General features: G+C 34.1%; 1 protein-coding gene across 3 annotated transcripts in view; it reads right to left on the reverse strand.

Annotated features, from left to right (window-relative positions):
• Nucleotides 1–1,176: 1,176 nt before the first annotated feature.
• EPC2 (enhancer of polycomb homolog 2) overlaps nt 1,177–22,113 on the reverse strand; it is a 114,808-nt gene continuing 93,871 nt past the window's right edge. The window contains exons 7-14 of one of the 3 annotated variants that reach the window (XM_046019323.1): nt 21,427–21,618; nt 17,762–17,851; nt 15,945–16,090; nt 15,492–15,835; nt 6,831–6,961; nt 4,897–5,056; nt 3,625–3,958; nt 1,177–2,443 (exon numbers count right to left, since the gene is read on the reverse strand). In XM_046019323.1, the coding sequence (XP_045875279.1) occupies nt 2,371–2,443; nt 3,625–3,958; nt 4,897–5,056; nt 6,831–6,961; nt 15,492–15,835; nt 15,945–16,090; nt 17,762–17,851; nt 21,427–21,618 (1,470 nt within the window). In that variant the 3' untranslated portion in view covers nt 1,177–2,370. Of the gene's footprint in view, nt 2,444–3,624; nt 3,959–4,896; nt 5,057–6,830; nt 6,968–15,491; nt 15,836–15,944; nt 16,091–17,761; nt 17,852–21,426; nt 21,619–22,113 lie in introns of all 3 variants that reach the window. The other 2 variants (XM_046019322.1, XM_046019324.1) reach the window with 2 other exon arrangements.

A 22,113-nucleotide genomic window follows, 5' to 3' on the forward strand; every position in this document is an offset into this window, starting at 1 on the left:
CCACTCTCCAAGGTCTCTAGAAGGTTACTGAACCACAAGTACCAATATTAGTTTCCTCAGAAAACCAAGGTGTGGTGGTATTGCCCAGTGGAGGGCCAGTGCAAAGACAAACAGTTCTCTAATAAGGTGAAAGTAAGTATTTTGTCACTCAAAAGTTTTTGGGAAAAAAAAAAAAAACTGGAAAAATATGTGTGCAAGTAACTGAAATGCTATCTGTGAAACAGTTACAACCACCAAAATAAGGAAGGCTTATTTTTCTATTTTACTTCAAAAGGAACAAATAAATTGGTCACCAGTCTTTGATAAGTTCTGGATTTGCCACATTTCCAGAAACGGTACAAATGGATAGTTCTTTTGTTTTACTTCAATTATTTATAACATGTATATCACATAAGGCAAATTCACTTCATGCTTTACTTTAGTAAAATGGAAAAAAAAGCTTTCTCCAAAATTGGCACTAAAGTTGTTAAGTTCTTAATAGCAAGGAGATACATCCAACTAAAAGCAGAATGAACACAGTCATAATACAAATCAAATCAAAATTATTTCCTTTATAGCATCAGCAATGAGTAACTCCAGAGGTAGTATGGCAGAAACGAGCATGGATCCTATCAGGTCACAACCAATGAAGAAATTAAATTTATTTTTTTCTGTGGTTTTGACCATAAATTGCTTTACACATTTAGGACCTGAATAAAAACCACTCTCAGCAGAAATCTTGGCCCATTAATTCAACTGACATATCAATTTACAACTTTCAGGACTGCAGATATAAAAAATGTAAAGTATAAAATTATGTAAGTTTGAAATGGTTTTAATCATATTCATTAAAAATATTTACATTTCCCAGTACTTACTTGACAAAACCCCCTTGCAATATAATTCTACTCTAAACTTTTATTTATAAAATGAGGCTCATTTATGAGAGTTCAATGAATGTTATACTGCAAATTGCTTACATTCCGTAAAATATTTTAAGAACTTTTCATATCAAAGGTAGTTTATATTGGATTATCTGAAACCCAATAGTGCCCACAGATGAGCTTCTTATAATTCTTTTCATTAATGCTTGGAAAGCACTGTGAAAATGAAAAGTGCTGTTAAGTGCTATCATCTCCCTTAAGTTTTCACTTATATTGTGTGCACATTGTGAAATAAACACATATGCAGCATGTCCATGTTTTGATATGTATTTTTATTTCCCTGCAGTTTTCACTTATCAAGAACAAGTAACAGGGAAAGTTGTCTGAACTAGTGCATAAACAAACATTCTGAAACACCACTACACGTATCTAATTTACAAGAACCGTATAAAAAAAGTCACTAAAACACTACACTATGAAGGTGTCCAACGCTTACAGTCAGACTTTTTCCAACCCGTTACTTGCCTTGTAGCCACAGGAAAACTCTCCAAAATTGAAAAGACAATCTTGCCACAACCCTCCCCCCCCTCCCAACACCTGGGATGGCTCGATATCTAGACTTCCAATAATTATTGCAATGATATGATGCAATACATACCTGGTAAAATATCCTTTATGTGGTGTGTTACAGTTTTAAAGCCAGTTAAAATATGCAGTCTTCAGATAAAATGTAATCCTTGAAAAATTTTCTTATCTGCACAGTTTAAATGTGCTAGATGCATAATTTTTCCTAGTCCGTTTTTCCTGTGTAATTATTTTTTATAAACTGGTATTATAAATAGAAATATACATTCAAAATATATGGAAAAGTGAGTTACTACATTAAATTTGCATGTATCGATCCATCCCTTTCCCCTGCACAGTAATAGAAAATACTATTTTGCCTTGAACTTCATATTTGACAGTGAAATGCCACTAGTATTTACCAAAAAGTCCATCTAGTCAAATTGTGAAACAAAATGAACCAAGTGAAAACTTTACAGTTCCTTTAGAAAAAAATTACAAGAATTTCATTTCCTAGCTATGAATCTTTAACTTTTTAGACACAAAGTTGGATTTATTTTTACAAGATACAAAATGTAAACATGGCAAAATAAATAGTTAAAACAAGTGATGCAGGATCCCATTTCATGCTCATGATCCCATTAAAGAATTATTTTTTAAAATCCATTCAGTTGCAAATTCAAGTGCAAAAGCATGATGATGAATATCTACTATTCAAGTAACAGAAATAATATTGATGATACAAATAAACTATTTTACAAGGTAGTGATTTTCCCAATTTTACAAAATTTACATCATATATCGATTTAATATCCGATATAGTGTAGTCCACTTAGGTCCATTGTTACACTCTGTGATCCACAGAGTGTGTCGCCTTTTGCCTTCAGCTGGAATATGAATGACTGCACACCATCAGCACAGGTCAAAAGTCACATGTTTTAGGTTATGTCACTTCCATAGCTACTGTTGTCTCTGCTATTCCATTTAAGCCCAATCTTTCGGGTTCATGGTTCTCTCTAAAAAAAGGCCAAGAGTAAAATAAACATTAGTGCTCTCTAGAATATATCAGCAGTTATTTACAGACACTTTTTATGTAACTACAACTGAACACGTACTTCACAAGAGTATTTCCCATTTTTATCATTTCTATACAGGAATGAGGGCAAGTTTTTTTTCAGCTAAGAAATCCTATTACTTTGTAATTACTTGATTATAACTGTTTACTTAGGAAACACAGTAACTTAACATAGTACTTTAGTAGAAGCCAATGACAAACTACTCATGAAATATAACACAGGACCAGCCAAGTTTTTTACAATAGATGAAGCATATAATGCTCAAAAAGAATAATCATTAGAAGCACAGTATTACTTACTTTATATTATACTTTAATTTTATAGGTTTAAGGTCACATAGTTATTAATTCATGCATCTCAACTGTTTTGATGCACTGTTCACATATATTAGTATCATAGAGAAATATAAAAACATACCCTGAAATATATTATCACAGATTTAACTAATCTCAGAATATTCTCAATTTTAATATATAGAGAGAATAACTTACTTTTCCTTTGTGTGTAATACTGAAGGGAACACAAATTTTGATTTGAAAATAAAAGCTCATACATGGAAGTAATAACAACAACTCTAACTTTCCCAACCGTCTATACTACAAAAAAGTAACAGAAGAGGGGCGCCTGGGTGGCTCAGTGGGTTAAAGGCTCTGCCTTCGGCTCAGGTCATGATCCCAGGGTCCTGGGATCGAGCCCCGCGTCGGGCTCTCTGCTCTGCAGAGAGCCTGCTTCCTCACGTCTCTCTCTCTGCCTGCCTCTCTGCCTACTTGTGATCTCTGTCAAATAAGTAAAATCTTAAAAAAAAAAAAAAAGTAACAGAAGACTGAAGCTTCTAAAATATTTTTTGATGTATTTCTTGGGTGTTTATTGTTTTTAATTTGATGTGTTCCCCCCCCTTGTTTTTAATACTTTTATATGACTGTTGTTTAAGCATCCTACTAGTGACCTCAAACAAAGAATCTAAGTCAAAGAACTCGACACTAAGCAGATCTCAGTATCTGTTTAAAAAGCAAGTCAATCAATAAACATCTATTGCTTGGGCAGTTAAAAAAAAAGTCTTTTTCCTCCTACAGGATAGCCAGCAGAGAAGGATAGATAGTACCGGAAACACACACACACACCTTGCTATGCTGCTAATGGCACTGCTAGGAGTAACCTTTGGCACTCTGTCCATACTGGCAGCAACTGTGGCAAGTTTTAAGGCTGTTGGCGATGGTGCTGAAGTCCGTGTATTGATATGCACATTGACTGGAGAAACAACACTGACATTATTGAGGTGCACTGCATTTGTCAGGCAGGAATTGTTCATGGGAAGTGTTTGAGGACTGCTTGTGCACAATGCTGGGATTAAGTGGTTTGTAGTGGTGTGGCCAACTGTCCTTACAAGTTGTACAGCGGAAATCCCTGGGCTGGATGATAAAGCCATATTGGTGGAGTATAATGTTTTAGAGGTTCCTGAAGGAGGGAAAGAAAATCATTCAATTTGTATCATGAGACATTAAACTTTCAAAAAATCAGGAGTTTAATAAAAAGTACAAACATCAATATTCTAATTAAATACCATATTAATTTTCCACATAATACCCTCTTCAAAGAGAGCTCCTAATCACAACATACTTACCTGTTACAACCCCAAAGACAGATATTTCTACTGGCCTGCATAAAAGGGTTTTACAAAGTATTCTGTTGCATCCCTATTTGGAAAGTAGGAAATAGTGGGCCAGAGAGGTCCTCTCTGGAGGTTGAGAGCACGTGGAAATGGTAGTTGAACTGCATCAGGATTTATACATGCAAGACGAAGTCAGTAAGGAAGGGGCAATCAGGATCATGGGTATATCTAAAAGCAAGTGGAAAAGCCTAGGGTCTGAGTAGTAGTTGAAGGCTGATAAGAACAGCCAGTCTTTGAGGACTCAAGGGGTAGTAAGAAGCAGACAAGGATCCAGGGTATTACTGTATTTCAAGAAGAGTCAGAGAAAGCAGTTTGATAGGCTGGTAGGATGGTAAACCCAGTTTCAAACTTACTGAGAGATCAACGTGGATTGTATTTTGCCTTTTTATCACTGCATGGATTAATTCCATGATGATGGTCAGCAATTAGCTCAATATATTTCCTCGCATATGAGGGAACTTATAGTACATGGATAAAACTAGGAAGGGTGGAAAAGTTACACAGAAGGTATCTAGTGGGTGCAGGAGGATACAGGGAGCAGGCACTATGTGAATTCTAGAAAACATTCAGCTATTCCACCACACATATCCAAAGAAATTCTGAAGAGTCCTGACTGACTTCTTGTACAATGCTTTCACCTTGCATTTACGTAATAAAAACCATATTTCAAATCAGTGAGTTACAACTTTGAGCTAATAAGTACTACAGGAAACCACAGGCTTACCTGAAGGCTGGACAACACCGTTTATGTTGTTGTGGCCAGTGTTCTGTTCCTTGGCTACCTCACCACGACTTGGAACAGGTGCACTGACCACTGCAGATGCAGCAAAGTGGGCGCTGGCTGAGTCAAGTGTTTTAGACATACAGTCAGAGGTGCTTGAGCCCTGTAAGATAAACAAAATTATACTTTCAATTTTTCAGATGTGATTAAGAAATGGGCAAATCAAAAGACAGCTGCCTTTTTCATCTTGAACAGTTAGAGGTGTTTAGATTAAGAGATCTAGGACTCCACAGACTATTTTTGGCATATGAAGCAGGGAAATGACTAAAAACTGAGAAGCAACTATTCAGGAGACAGAACTAGGGAATTAAAAACCTCAAACCTTTAATACTCTATTAATTTTTCCAGTGTTAATGAATTCCTCTAAAAATACTCGATAATCTAGATACGGGCAAAATGAAATCATAGGAACTAACCATAACTTTTATCACAATGTAAAAACATGTCTGGTCTAACCCTGCAGGAGGCTAGTTACCCAAGAGATTCAGAAAAAGCAAAGTTTAATGGCTATTACTCTTGATTCTGTATGAAACTGGTTGGCTGTTAGTAACAATCAACTGCTCTAGAATGGTGGCCAGTCCCAAATCCAACTGGATGCTAGAGGAATGCTCAGGGGTCCTGATGTCACTGAGATTTTCATGTTGTTGGATTCAGGATTTGCAAGGTTAGCGTATCCAGTGATCCCGAGGCTGAACTGAACTTCCATCAGCAGATGCTGACCTGAGAGCTCACAGAATACAACGGAGACTAAACTCATCTCAGTTATTCCTTTAGAATTACTTTTGGAATTATGAAGCAACAGAACTTAAGACCTAAAACACTAGATGTCTTTCTTTCAGATGGCTCAAATTTGAAACACACTTTTCATTTACAGCTTTATTTTTATTTTTTATTTATTATTATTATTATTATTTTTAAAGATTTTATTTATCTATTTGAGAGAGAGAGAAAGATCACAAGTAGGCAGAGAGGCAGGCAGAGGGGGGAGGGAAGCAGGCTCCCTGCTGAGCAGAGAGCCTGATGCGGGGCTCGATCCCAGGACCCTGGGATCATGACCTGAGCCGAAGGCAGAGGCTTAACCCACTGAGCCACCCAGGTGGCTTAAACAACAGAACCTTATTCTCATACAGTTCTGGAGGCCACGAATTCAAATTAAGTCTTACAGGGCTTATATCAAGGTGCTTGCAAGGTGACTTTCTTCTGGCAATTACAATTTCATAAGTTATTTTTATTCTTATCTCTAGCGTATTCATTTAATCATGCCTACGGAAATAACTTCACCTGGCGGCAATTTTTTTCTTCAGGGGAATGTGATTCAAAGAGACAAGGAGCTATGTTGTTTAGATTTACTGTACAATTCAAGAGAATTACATCTCAGCACACCAGGCACATTCAAATGGCACTTAAACACACAGTTTAGGAAGGGGGTAAAAAGTTTAGGAAAAAAAATATAAGGTCGCTTAGGTGGCTCAGTCGGGTTAAGTGTCTGCCTTCGGCTCAGGTCGTGAACCCAGGGTCCTGGTATCAAGTCCTGCTCCATGCTCGGCGGGGGGTCTGCTTTTCCCTCTCTCTCTGTCCCTCCCCCAAACTCATGCTCTCTAATATATAAAATAAAGAAAAAAGAAGTTTTGGGGGCGGTGGGGGTGGTGATGATAGTTCTAACAGTATATAATTTCTTCTACAAATTCTCAATAATGCTTTAAAACAAAGTAGCTTCTTTCCTAAATTACAAATACCAAATTTGATTCTAGTACTTCCCTCATTAAATAGAAAACTATCAAGATTATCCTCTGTGAACTGACTAAAATTGAACAAAACTACGTAATTATGAAAGGGGAGGAAAAAAAAATACGACCATGATTGAAAGACAAGTTTACCTGTGCTTTTGGATGTGTCTGTTGCGAGGAATGCTGAGATTGCTGTTTCTGCTGAAGCTGAGCAAGCTGCTGCCTTTGCATTTGAACTAACTGCTGTTGATGTGTCTGAAACTGCTCTTCTGTGATACCCCCTGTTACTGGTAAAGGACATTCATTTCAGAAATAAGTATGTTTTAAAGTACTTTTAACAACACAAGCAGAATATAATATAAAATGATTGCACAAGATGAAAAACAACTGCAAATCATACATCTGCAAAAACCCAATAAAAAGCAGAAGTGGTTTATGCTAACATACACGATCTTCTAATGTCACATGCTAAAAACAGTTCCTATATGTGTTTACTGTATAACATAGTTCTAACATGAAGATTTTAACCATTTATTCAGACTTCGTGTCTTTGAGATCACTCTTAGTTCACTATATCTTGGTAACTATATAATGAGAAAAAGTTTGATTTATTAATGCAAACAATTATAATGACTAAGTGATGGCCTGAGTAAGAAAGTAGGACCATCTGCAAGACTGTAAATGATCCTTATTGCTGGTTTCCATTTAGGGCATTTTCTCTGATTACAAATCAGAGTAGAGGACAAAGATGTTCATTTAGTACAATCATTAGTTTTAAGCCAATACAGATCTTTTGCAAAAGTAAGTCTTAAGTCAGACCTAAAATATAAAAATAAAAATCTTAAGATAAACCCAATCATAAATATGGGCTAGAAATCAGAGAATTATTCAGAAAATTAAAGGTAGAATGCATCTTCCGATATAATGTTCTACAGTGTTAATAAAGGTTAGATTTCAAATAAAAATAAGACATCTAAAACTTTTGTTTACAAGATTAGCTAAGAAAAAGTTGTAATAGGCAATATTTTTCTACATTTTCATTCACTGGTTTTCAAGTAGATCACTGATGAACTGAGTTGAGGACACAAAGCTATTTCCAGAGAAGTTAGTACATTATCAAAATCAAGAAATACTAAGTCCCATCAGAATACATCTACTACTAGAGTAATTTTCCTCTATTTTTCATTGCTTTCTTTCCTCTCTCCCAACTATTTCTTTGAATCAGCAAGTATTTACTATCCATGATGATGCAGACTGCTACATTAAGAGTTAGGTGAATACAGAGCAAAATAAACTACAAGTGTCCCTGTGATAAAGTCCTGTGGTGGTGTTGGAAAGAAAAGATACATAAAAAATACCAACTAATGAGTCAACCTTTAAATGCAATTGAACAATCAAATCAACAGGACCTAAAGGGGTTTAGCTAGAAGACTACACCCTCAACCTAGGTTACTTAACTACCCCTCTACCCCCAAGTTTTCCATTTGGTACAATTACAAATGAGAAATTTTTAAAAATGTGATGGTATAATATATGTTATGAATAATACAGTCTATTTTCTATGAAAAGGGAGTTAGGCCCCAGAGATGGACAAAGCATTAGACAGGATTTCATTTCTGTTCTGCAATATTATCATTAAAATTTGTATTGGACTATGAAGGAAAAACATTCTTAGATAGCAATTTTATTTTTAGAAGATTAAAAGACCTGGGGCTATGAAAGTGCTCACTCTAAAATTTTAATATTACCTGTGTTTTTGAAGTACACATTAGTTATCTTACTGAATTACCAACAAAATCAAATTTTTTCTTTGTTTGCACATGTTAAATTCACTGCAAGTGTTCTATTTTTAAATGAAAAAAGTATTTTTAATTCTAAATTTACAATCTTCAAAATCAAATGAAAATGTGAAGTATTCATGAATTTCCAGCTGTTTGAAAACCTTGGGAAAGAGATGAAAAATAGTTTATTAGATAAAAGGCAGAAAGGAAAAATCTTAAGTTAAACCCAAATAAATCTGTTTAAGTCTTAGGTGTATAGTGTGCCAATTCAAATGAAATGGACTTGGAATCTGGTGTTAGCACGGTCTACTCCCTCAGCATTATGTTCACCTAGAGTTGAGTATTTTTTGTTCGGGTGAAAAGATAGGAGGTTACAGTGATAATGTGAGGAATAAACCAAATTAAGTGAATATACTTTTAAGGCTACTTCAAAACAGTGAGAAAGGAGAACACTGAGAATCTTCTCCAAAATCTTTTAATTCAGAAAATCATGACACAGAAATCTCACTAATTCAGAATAACTATGAACCTAAATTAGTACAAAGAACAAAAAGCACTTTTTAATTAAAAAAAAAAAAAATATTACTGGTTGCTAGTCCATGACTAGCAAAGTACTGCCAACTATAGGTGTTCTACTTGCTTTTTATGAATGGATGATCATTTACGTATATATTAAAAAGGTTGCCTCTTTTGGGGAAGAGAGGATATGTCTACTTATTGTGCTTTTCTGTTGAGACCATAAATCTGCTCAGGAACCCCATCCTTTTCCTCATAGAAAACTCATTAAAATTTCAACAAGACTCAATCCAAATTATTCAAATTAATGATCAGTGTTTCCTAACCTTTATAAACCTAGAGAACTCTGATGCCAAAAATTTCATCCCTGATCCCATTACTGGTTTAGAATCACTGATATAAACTCAATTTAATTCTAAGATTATACTTTAAAAAATGACATTTTTTTTTCTTTTCCTCTCAAGCTTAGCATGTTACATTCATTCTTGACATCTAAATCTTTACTATCAAGTTTTGTGCTTGAAAACAAGCTGATGTTCCTCATTCAGAATCTTCTGGAGCATTGTTCAGTATTATTTCAGCTCTTTAGACAAAAAGAGCAATTAGTAACTGTGGTACAGAATTGGAACACATACAAAAAACCCTTTCATTTTGTTAGGGTGAACGGAAAGTGGTAAGAAATGTACGATTTTAATGACACAGGCACCATACTGAATTTTCATTGTTATGGCGGACTTAATGGTAGGTAGACTTGGTAGGTGGTTTGACTGAAAGCACCATCTCTACTGATTATTCTTCCTTTCATAAATTACTCAGATACTTTCACAAGAAACTTATTTTGTACACTGACTTGCAGTCATCAAAAGGCAAACATTAAAACAAGCCAGGAAAGGTCGCAGTTATAGTGTGAAGAAATCTGTTTAGAAATGAGATAGATAGTAAGGGGGACCAGCCTTGGGTGGGGGGAGGGGGTTGTAGCAGCAAGAAAGGCAACTGGGCATGAACAACAACAAAAAACCTATCTGCTTCTATTGCTTAGGGCCAAGCCAAGTTCTTTCCATTAGTTGCTCGTAAGCTGCTAGCTTAAAACTGAAATTTATGCTGGTCATAAATCTAAGCTACCCCACCCCCTACAAGTCCTGTCAGTTTAAAAGTAACCACAAATCTGTTTTGTGAAGGCAGTATTTCATTAATCTAGATAGATGGGAAGTGTCCTTTTACTGGAGTAAGAAATTTTCCAAATCTCTATGGTTAATACATGCTGAAAGATAGGTATACATATTATAGAACTTTCCTCTTTACGTATGCAAATATATCATTCTATACACATCAGTGGTGTGCTTGCATTTCTAAATATTTTGTGTACATAACCAATAGTCTGTTTTTCACTAAAGCCCCTAAGCTTTCTGGCCTTTTTTCTTTTCTTTTTTTTTAAATTTTTGGTATCTGGCTCATTACTCATCTTAGATTTATCATTTGTTTTACTCACTAGATGAATCTATGTATTTTTTGTTAGAATATTTGTCACCATCCTTGGAATGTTGATTTTGTTTTCAAGAGTCCTAGGCATTCTCATTTCATCTTTCACTTTTCAGGTATGTGGTTTCTGTATGGTGGTCTGCTAGGGTGACCCCTTATTAGCTTTCCCTCCAATATTCTGACAGTGATCCATCAAAAATATACTCAAGGTATCTCCACTATATTTTACATTGGTTTAATAATTCTAAAGTCCAAGATCACTGTTTCTTAAACTTGGGCCCACAGAAGTATTCTTATGTGAGAAGTCTTCCTGAGTATTTGCTAGCAGAAGAAAAATCTAATGGAAACACATTCTGGATCTTCTGGATGATCATCTCACAACAGAATATGAACATATGATTTTTGTGCTTGTGTGTGCCTTTTTAAAATTATTTTTAATGCAGCATTTCTCCAAGTGGGCTAATAAAATGTGTATTCTTGGGAAGCTATGGATTTTTTTAAACACTAGCCTAGACCATGTTTTCATAGTTTAATGAAGAACATCTAATATGGTAGTAAAGATTATCTAAAAGTCAAAATGAATATATTATTATGCAGTATTTCTTCATCTAAGGGGTAGGTCTTTGTTACAAAAGTCTTAATATATGCTTTATTGAAGCAATGCTGACTATATGCATTTTTGTTTTAAAAGAGAGATCTGGGGCTGACGGGGGTGGGGAAGAGAGACAACCTATTTTAAACCTTGTAGTTCTTAGCGAAAGTGAAAGTTCACATAAACCATCAGAGCTACTGCGAGGATAAATCTTTCAATCCTTCAAAGTTGACATTTGTCTAGGACTACACACATCTTTATAATGTAACTTTACAATGTAACTCTCACAGTTAAAGGCAAACTAATGAACAGACTGCAAAACTGTGGGGGTACAAAGGGTGAAGATGGGAGGCAGGGTCAGGGGTGAAGGCTGAGGGGATGAAGAATGAGGAAAGAATCAAATGTAAGAGTAAAGAAAATAAAGACCCCTTTAAGGGGCATCTGGATGGCTCAGTTGGTAGAGTGTGTGATTCTTGATCTGAGGGTTTGAGTCCCACATTGGGTACAGAGATTGCTTAAAAAATAAAATAAAATCTTTAAAGACCCACTTAAACTTCTGATACCCAACCTAAATAGTTACAACTGAAATTTTAGTATTACTTCCTTGAGCAGTCTAACTAAAATCTTTTAATTCCTGAAATCTGAATCTATTTTCTCACACCTCTGGAAGAAACCATAAGTCAAAAATGAAACCTTGTGAGTACCTTGGCTAGTTGTGAAAATGTAGTTTTACCTATTCAAAGACTTTAACACTTGCAAACATTTCGTAGCAATTTAAGAATGAAAAAGAAACGGAAAAAAATTTAAAAATTAAGAATTTCTCCTGGAAAACTGTTCATAATACTGATGTTCTTACAAATTGGTAATGTTAAGATATTTGCAGCTGGTCAAAAGGCTACTAATATCTATTCAATATATGAAGACAAATGGGAGGGAAAAAATGCTCATTGCATCCATGTGTTAGTCAAAACCAAGGTTAAATGTAAGTTAATCCAGCTCTTCGAGTCTGAAACAGCAAAGATTCATTCATTCAAAAGTAGTCTCTACACCCAACATGAGGCTTGAACTCACAACCCTGAGATCAAGAGTCACATTTTCTACCAACTGAAACTGCCAGGTGCCCCAGGCAAAACTACTTTAAGATGTGCAATACATCTTCTTAAGTTTTGGATTTAAGAACAATTATCTCAAACAAATAGTTAAATACTGCAGTTTCAAATGACTAAAAACTTTATCATCTATTATATAAAGAATGTAATACTTGCCATGTGCTGTAAGCTCCTTGAAAGGATTATTGTCTTTTAAAACTACAACTCTTAAACACTTAACATAATGCTTTGTATATTAATAATTCCAAATAATTATGTGTGGAAATTAGTTTTCCTTGGTTACTCATTTGCCATGTTCAGCACAATCTATCTTTCCTTTCTGTCTTGCTAATATTTGAGAAGACTTTTTCAACTAAGAAAACAGATCTTTATTAATAGTTAATAAGACATGTGTCTTTGCTTTAAAATGAAGTCTTTAGTTTTAGTTCTTCTAATACCTAGGACATAAATTTCAATTTGTTTTAAGTTCTTTAAGTTATGATATCACAAATAACAATCAGAATATATTTAGGACATAAGAAATATTAACTGGGTTATTAACGAAATAAAATTCTTTGCCACTAACCTTCAAGTTCTTTTTAAGAACTAAAAAACTTGTGATATAAATATTACTGACAAGTGTATGAGATTTCTATTTTTGATTAAACCCTTTATTTGTTGCGATTTCCCACCTGTGAAACAGAAAATTCAGTTCTTGTAATTTGTCTAGCTCAGTGATACACTCTATAAGGTAAAAATATGATCCTGTGTTAGTCTTTTTACTCTTAAAGACAAACACCCTCTCATGACCAAGTCTACGAAGAATACGCAGAAGGCAACAGTATTAATAAAGGCCTAAAGATTAAAAGAAATAAAACAGACAAGTGTTCAATTCTTTCATCTATGTCCATCAAACATAAAATTACCAACCTTCTAAAAACTCCTACATCCTTCTCTTTAAGTTGATGAAGGAATTCTATCAGTATTTACTGAACTATAGTGGAATCCACTTAAATTACCTAACCAGAACTGAAAGGACTATGTAATGAACAGAAGTGGTACAAATGGGTACTTAAAATTGATATGGCTTTTCAACTGTTTAGAAAATGCTGTGTTATCATGCATTTATGTATCTATGTCTAGTGTTTCGAAACGAATGCATATATATATATAAAACTTGTGGCCTCAATAACTAAAGGATCACAGCTAAGAAGGAAAACTTCAAACAAACTTCCTTTACTCTAGCAACAGAACTAAATATATACCTGAAAATTTCTATTTAAAAACTGATTCTAGGGGCGCCTGAGTAGCTTAGCAGGTTAAGCGACCTTTGGCTCAGGTCATGATCCCAGAGTCCTGGGATCAAGTACTACATAGGGCTCCTTGTTCAGCAGGGAGCCTACTTCCCCCTTTGCCTGCACTCCCCGAGTGTGCTCTCTGTCAAATAATAAAATCTTTAAGAAAACAAAACAAAACAAAAAAACAGAAACTGATTCTAATGTAGCTTTGTTTTTGCTTAAGTCTTGAAATTTGTCAAGAAGGAAATGGTGCTGTGTTGAGAATACTAAAAAATTAAGACAGAAAATATTATACAGACCAAAAAGACTATTTTTTTTAATGGTAGGGGAAAGGCAAAAATTAAAAAAATTTACTGTCTATGACGTTAACATCACATATTTGTCACTTAAGTTACCTGAAAGGTGCATGAGAGCCTAAGATACTTTAAATGCTTATATTATGCTGATGTATTATGACAGTGTCATAAAATTCTAGAGCCAATTATTATGGAATTATTTAAGTTACAGTAAGTTATATTCTGGATCTATACATATATAGAGTAATGATGATACAATAACATACACAACCTATGCATATTTTCTGGGAAAGAGTCAAATCAAATCCTTCTGGAGTTTACTGGGAATGTACAACAGAAAGCTGCAAGTATCAGGTCATACTCAAGTTGAGATGAAAAGTAAAATCTTTTTTTGGTATGGTACACATTGTTAGAGAATAAACTCAATCTACTATCAAATCTAATTATAAATGCCTGTATTGAGATATTTTTAAACTCCCTCTTGGCAAAAATTATTTTGAGTAATTTTTGGTACAGGAATTCTGGTTCAGTTAAATAATTTGAACACTGTCATGGGGCTGGCAGAAAAAAATAATCTGACCTAATATTCGTCAACTTCCTATTACCTTTAGATTTCTAAGAAGCTTACCACCACAAATCATATTCGGTATTTATCTATTTCAGCTTCAAAACCTCATTAAACTTCACAGATCAATTAACTTTATATAATGGGATACCGTTTTCCTTGCTTTTCAATTGCTTAGAGAAAAGTAACTAACTAATTTGGAGGAACAACATGTAAACCTCTAATCATTCAACAAATTCAATTTTCTATTAAAATCTCTGAACAGATAAATGTCTAGGTCAAGTTTAAAAATAAGCAGTCCAGTAACAGAAAAAGACTGAACGTGACTGAGACCAAATTTAAAAACTAAAATGATTTAAAACCACTTTAAAGAGGCTTAACATAATTTCACATAGTAAAATGCACCATCCAGAAGTAATTTAGAAATACGTATGTTTTCTGGAAAGAAAGGGTATCATCAGTGTAGTCAAGTCACATCTAGTTTTGTCTCTGGATACCATGCACTGCTTGTACGTATCACAGGATATTAAAAATTATACCAACTTGTATAAATGAGATAGAGAGGAAAACAAATCAAAATTACATTTTAGATTGTCTAGATATTATACACTATTTACAACATACATGTCGTAAAAATATTAAATTAATTTGGGCACAGTGTTTGTTAAAGTGAAAAATGCTCTCAATCAGAGGTAAGCTACCAAATAAAATTACAACTATTGATGGGGAGCTTCTTAAAAAAAAAAATCATTTTTCAGAAACAAAGAATTCAGTGGTACTCCTAGGAGCAATGCCTACATTTGAGCAAAGCTAATATACAAAAAGGGGAAACTTTCTTTAACAAGTGCACACTATGGCTATGAAAATCTGGTAGCAGCTTATAACACTTTTGCCCATAGGGAACTTCCTATGCATTCTGCCTACACATTTACCATACCAGGCACACACATTCAAAATTTAAGTCGGGGTTTTACAGGTTTTAGGACATTGTTTAAAATGTGAAGCACAGTAATAGAGTTTAGCTTCTTAGGCTGGGAAAAAACTGTAGTAGGTTAAGGTAAAAAATTCCTTTCGTCAGTGGGATTATGAAAATAAACCTTCAAAATCTACCCTGAGCGCTTGGCACTTATTTAGTGGATAATGAAAATTAAGGAGAAAAAAAGAGCAGGATGCATTTTAACAAAGTGAGAGCTTACCTGATATGCCATTCTTGCTGGTGTTCAATAAAGCTACAGATGCTGCAGAAACTCTTTTATTGTTCACAGTCTGCCCTGATTTTCTTGAGGTACATTCTTCACTATCACTGTCCTGTAAATTTAGTAGCCTTGGCTGGAAACACTGTAGTCGACATGATCTGATATTGCTTAGTATTTCAGAAAGGGACAGTCTATTTTCACAATGTTTACTGGAAGCATTGGTCCGAGTGAAATTAGAAGAAAAGTCTATAGTTTGGGAAGAGCTTGAAAAACCATTCAGCATTTCAGGGTCTATCTGTTTCAGGACTGGGTCATGTTCTGTGGATATTCGGTCCATAATGACCCTGAAAAACAATATAAAACCAAGTATTATCTGGAAGAACTTAATAACATTTTCTCTATATCTTCCCTTCCAGCTTATAAACAAAAATTAGGCCAAAACAAATAGTTTACCTTCCACCTCTGCCAATTCGCCTCCTTGCAAATCCTATACATCTTCTTGGGACTGTGAGTGTTGTAAGGCAATGCCTGTATCTCAACTTATCCAAATCTGCCAATTCTGAATTTTCAAATGAGTGGTTAGCTTGGTCCAAACGAGGCTGAAAAGAAAAAAAAATTAAAACTCACGAAGTAACTCTGAAATGAAGAGAAGTCAAATCATGCTAAAAATAAACTATAGCATTAGCAGATCAATTAAAATTTAGTTATGAAACTGTAAAATTAGGGTTTAAGTGATATTAACAAGATAAAATTTAATAAAACTGAATAAAAAGTTCACTCACCAAAATAACTTAAATTGAATTTAATATTTTAGGGTAAAATATATTTTAGAATATGTCTTTAAAGAAAAATATGCATTTAACATCTATGCAGAAAAGTAGAGATGGGGTGGCTGGGTGGCTCAGTGGGTTAAGTCTCTGCCTTCTGCTCAGGTCATGATCTCAGGGTCCCCACAGTGGGCTATCTGCTCAGCAGGGAGCCTGCTCCCCCACCGCCCCACCTCTCTCTCTCTCTGCCTGCCTCTCTGCCTACTTGGGATCTCTGTCCGTCAAATAAATAAAATCTTAAAAAAAAAAAAAAAAAGTAGAGATATTAAAGTTTGTAATTCACAGGCTTCCTATTGAGAGAAGTCAGAAGGAAAATTTTTTTGAACCGAAAATTGTACTTAAAGCATGTATGGGTCAGGCTGACACTTCTTTATTTTTCTGGGCCTTAACATTTCTCTACCATTTAATAATAATTTTCTCGCTCTCTCATTAGTGTAACTTGCAAATAACTTTCTACCTCTTCTACACTACACACACACATGCACACACTCTGAAAGGCTGGAAGTGTAGATGTTACCATAAATGAAGCAAGACAAATGGGCTCTGCAATCGTATCTGAAAGCTATCCGTGTAATTCTATAATTAATTATAATTATTATATTTATTATATAATTATATATTTTATATTTATATATAATATATAATTATATTATATATAATATAAATATATATTATATAATTATTATAATTATTATAATTATAGCTAATTATAATTAGCTATACCTTTTCTGAAAACCTGAGCATTTGGGAGTGAGGGTCATTCCTGACATAATGCTGTACCAAAACTTGACTTACTAGCACAAACCAATTTCTAAGTGTGTCAAAATGTTTGAATATAATTATTATAGAAGATATTGCTATGAGGAAAGTCTAAAAACGATTCTTTTATGTTTGATCCTCACTTGGTATATATGCACAAGATGGACTTGCCTAAAATAAACTTTAATAAGCAGCAACAATCAAAATTTTGGGGCATCTGCGTGGCTCAGTTGGTTAAGTGGCCAACTCTTGATTTTGGCTCAGGTCATGATCTTAGGGTCATGGGATGGAGGCCCTCATCAGGCTCCGTGCTGAGCAGGGAGTCTGCTTCAGGATTCTCTCTCCCTTTGCCCTTCCCTGACTGCCCGCGGGTGCACACACACACTTTCTCTTTCAAATAAATAATAAATCTTAAAACGAAGCTACAATTAAAGCCCAAAGTAAAACTAAATCTCTAAAATTTGGAATTTTAAATTATTAATTTCCAAGTAAAGGATTCTGATATTTTTACTATCTTCTGAAAGGATTCAGTACCTCTGAGCATCTTTTACTGGTATGTGTATAGGGGATAGTACATAAAAAATGCTGATAGACTTCCCGTTTTCACATTAAGACTAAATTACCTTGACAAGAGTTACCTATTAATTCCAGTCCACAAAAACACTATAAAAACAAAGTTCTTACAGCATAATACTGGCATCCTGCTCGCCTCCTGAAAGCACAGGGACCATCAGGATCATTTTCTTCTTCAGGTTCTGATACAGGGGATGGTACCTAGAAAAAAGAGGCATGATACATTCCATTTAGGAATTCAAAAGCCAACAACAGATCAATCTTTGTAATGGTCTAAAATCAGAATCTGACCACAAACAGTGAATCACTCCTATAGTTCATATAGCAGGCAGTAAATTCTCCCAAATAAAGACTAGCACAGATTTTCTGTGGTTAAACATGATTACTTGGGATAGATTAGCTCTTGCAGGAAAGTCAACACGGTATTGTGTAATTGCTTCTGAACATGTAAGTACTTAAGAATTAGTAGTTTTTAATATATTCCATTTATATTTTGTAAATAATATGCGGCCATACATAATTTATTTTTGACAGTTATGCTTCACCCACAGGTAGATGTATTTTTATGCAGTAACTTTCTCTCTCTGTAATAAAGCCAAAAACTAGGAAGCAAAAAATGGCTTAGGAACCGTGCTCCCCTCAAAGACACTACGGGTCATACAGTTCTTCTCAAAGGGAATTCCTTATTTCCCTACTCATTAAAAAAAAAAAAAAAATCACTTCTTAAAAAAGTTTTTATTTGAATTCTAGTTAGTTAACATATGTAATATTAGTTTCAAGCACACAGTTTAGTAAAATCACTTTTTAAACTTGGCAGATCAGAAGCAGAAAATCAGAAGAGGAAAGGAGACTTCCCTCTTGCAGACTAGCTGCAGAGAGAAGTGATAAGCCCACAACCTGACAGCAAAAGAAAAAATAAAGACTTCCAAAAAGCTGTCATATATTCTACCTAGAATCTTGTGATCTTAGATTAAATATCCCGATATAATGTGAGTGGACCCCTGGGGCAACTGATCCATTAGAACAAACTTTATAAATGTCATAAAAATGGATTGAATGATATACAAATATACTCTGATACAGCAGAGAAATAATATGGTTAGATAAACTTCTACCCATGATGGTTAAAATAAAAAAAAAAAAGTTTTGGTACTTAAGTTTCAGCAGTCTCGTAATTTCACTTTGGAGTACATCTCTTTTTCTGACAACGCTGGCTCAACCATATTTATTTGCAAATTCTGAACCTCACAAATCCCTCTCTTCCTATTTTGAGAGGAAAAATGTGTCTCCACATTATTTCCAAACTGTGGTAATTACCACTGAGCAGGGTCATCCAGGGGAGAAAGGCATTTGTTTGAGGTTCCAATATACCTCCACCATCCCTAAGGGGGAGACATAGAAACGGTAAGCTGGGGCTGATTCTTCTTCCCAGGGAAAAAAGCCCCAAACCTCAAATTTGAAAGGAAATCTCAAATGTGAATTTTATATTTTGGTTCCTTTGCAGATCATCTACCTCTTCTAAACTACACACAGGGAAGGGTTACAAAGTCTTAAAAATTCTTTGCATAAAGCATACCACCCCTTTGTCCCGACCACCATTCCCCAGGACTGGATTCCAGAATTTGGTCTGAGACATAAGAAGAGAGAGTTGATATTAGGAGAATCAGAAGTGTGACTAAGAAAAGATAGGATTTTAAATTCTGCTCTGCTGCAAATCAGTTGGGTAAGTCTTAAGCTAAAATGTTTGTTCCCTTAAGGCTCCTTATTCCTTTCTTCCTTGCTTACTGGGCAAAGAAGAATACATATGATTATTTTAATCATCTTTTTAGAAATAAAATCCTGATTTTATAAGAGCTACATCCTAAATAGCTGCTCACTGAATGATGTCCAATTATGTAGGTAAATACTTACTTTTTAGTAACAAGAGGATATCATTATAAAAATTAATGAGGGTTTTTAAAGATCTAGTATAAGGACAGAGAGGAACCTAAAAGTTTCAAAATACAATAAAAATTTTGAAATTTTCATGTGGGTCTGAGGGCTGGGTATGATATGAATAAACACAAGAATTCAGAACAGAAACAAAGGTTCCTTAAATGCATGAGGAATGTACGATTAGCATGTGAGTGTGCCCTACCATTAATGTGATGGACTTATTACAGCAAGAAAGGAAAAGTTTCTAGAGGTCATAATATCACATGTGTCATTCTTAAAGGGCTGGGTGTCTAAAGCAAAACTATGTAAGCTCTTCTGAGTACTACCAACATAAGGCTATTACTGATATTATAAGAAACCATGTCATATTATTATTTAAAATTCTTTAATAATGTCCCAGTATATTTAATGTAGTAGAAGCCATTTGCCACCCGGCTACTACTCCAAGCATCATTCTGTTCAAACTCTCTTCTCCTTTGCATTTTATGCTTCAGCAATGTTTTCACTCATATGCTGTTCCCCCTACCTAGAGCCCCTCCCTACTCTTTCTATATGGAAAACTACTATTTATTAGGACATTACTTCCTCATTCCTTCAAAATGGCTATGTCCTATGGCTCTTCAAAGCACTGAGTCTAACTGGATGATCCTTTGACAAAAGTAACGGATTATTTCCCTAAGTGCTTTTCAAGAGTGTACTAAATTAAACATACCTTTGTGCATTTGTCACAATCCAGATAAATACTAAAATATTATCTATAAATTAGTGATAGAAGAATAAAAAAAATACATAATCTACTCAAAGGGGACACATTTTACCCTTTCATGTAAACTCCAGATTTTAAATAGTTACGACCATAAACTGTTTTATAGACAATCTTGCTTCCAGATATATATGTAATGTTGGTTTAAAAGTTTTTTTCTTTTAGAGCAATGAAGCAAAAGTGTTAAAATATAATAGTATGTATTTGTTATATAGCATTCTCTTTACGTTGCCTATACCATATAGAAAAGAAAAAAGAAAAGGATATTGCTAGACAAGGTGCTAAACTATAAATATATGTTTATCTTTTAAAATTGATCTTTTAATATACAAAGGTCTTGTTTTAAAAATAGCACTTGTGAAAGTAAAATTAAGATTTTTAAAATATATAGCAAACACTTTGCTATAAACTGTTGCAATATAAACCAAAGAACTGTCTTCACAATTTACAACTTGAATCAGTTCTTCTTAATCTTTAAAATTAAATGGTTATCGCCAAACAAAGCAGCAAAATTTACATTAGAAGTTATAAAATAAAATGCTGGTGGAATATAGTTTAAAAAAAAAGGGGGAATTATTATTGGTGAATATTTACAATTATGTATTAACTATCTTAAAATATTGATAATCCATTTCTAATAGTGTTTTTTTTTTTAAAGATTTTATTTATTTTTTTGATAGAGAGAGACACAGTGAGAGAGGGAACACAACAGAGGGAGTGGGACTCTGGGATCATGACTTGAGCCGAAGGCAGATGCTTAATGACTGAGCCACCCAGGCGCCCCTCTAATAGTCTACTTTAAATGTAGGGGGAAAGAATAGTAATGTTCACTTTTATAAAAGTAAAACTGAAAACCACCTAAATGCTCCAAGAGAATAAATTCTACCCAACTGATAGAAAATAATGGAAAGTAAATATCATTTCAGTGGCCACATAAATAATGTGGAAAATGTATATATGCTATATAACATTAGGTGAAGAAAATAAGAATCAAAACTAAGAGGTCAATCATGTTTTAAAATATAGCAATATAAAAGACTAAAAGGAAATGTCTTTAAAATAGTTTTAAAACAAGCACCTGTGGAAATTCATCTTCATCTGAGCTGTGAAAGTCATATTGCTTAATATCACTCTTATTGATCACAGGCAATGTCTCAGGAGTGGGTTGCTGAGATGTTATCAAAGCCTCTGCTTTAGGCTTCTTTGGGTACTTCTTCTTTTGACGAACCACATCAGAAGCCTCTTCTTTCAAAGACAAATGATGAGGGTGCTGTTTACATGACGATTTTTCCCCCAAAAGGAAGAAATGAAAATCATTTTAGAAATCATGAAAAACTATACTGCTCTTTGAAAAACATACATTTTTACCCAGGAGGTGATTTTATTTACTGTTTTTAGTATGCAAAAATTATGTGATCATAAATTGAAAAATGTTTTACTTTTTGCAAGTTGTGATTAAAAATCATAATGGTACTTAATTTGTTTTTTATATTGTTATTTATACTTTAAGATGTTAGTGATTTTTAAAAATTGCTCTATTATTATGCAAGCATTTAAAAGTACTTAAATTCAATTTTATTTAAATCCACTGTATTAATGATAATGAACTTTATTTTTCAAATAACTTGAATTAGATTATAAAATCATTAATTTATTTCTACACTTATTTCCAATTTGCAGCTAGTAATTTTTTTGAGGAAAAATAAGTTTATTAACTAGAAAAAAAAAACTTTTACTTTTTTAGAATGCATATGTACTGCCTTCA

The sequence above is a fragment of the Meles meles genome, chromosome 9, assembly GCF_922984935.1.
Source record: "Meles meles chromosome 9, mMelMel3.1 paternal haplotype, whole genome shotgun sequence".
NCBI classification, from domain to species: Eukaryota; Metazoa; Chordata; class Mammalia; order Carnivora; family Mustelidae; genus Meles; species Meles meles.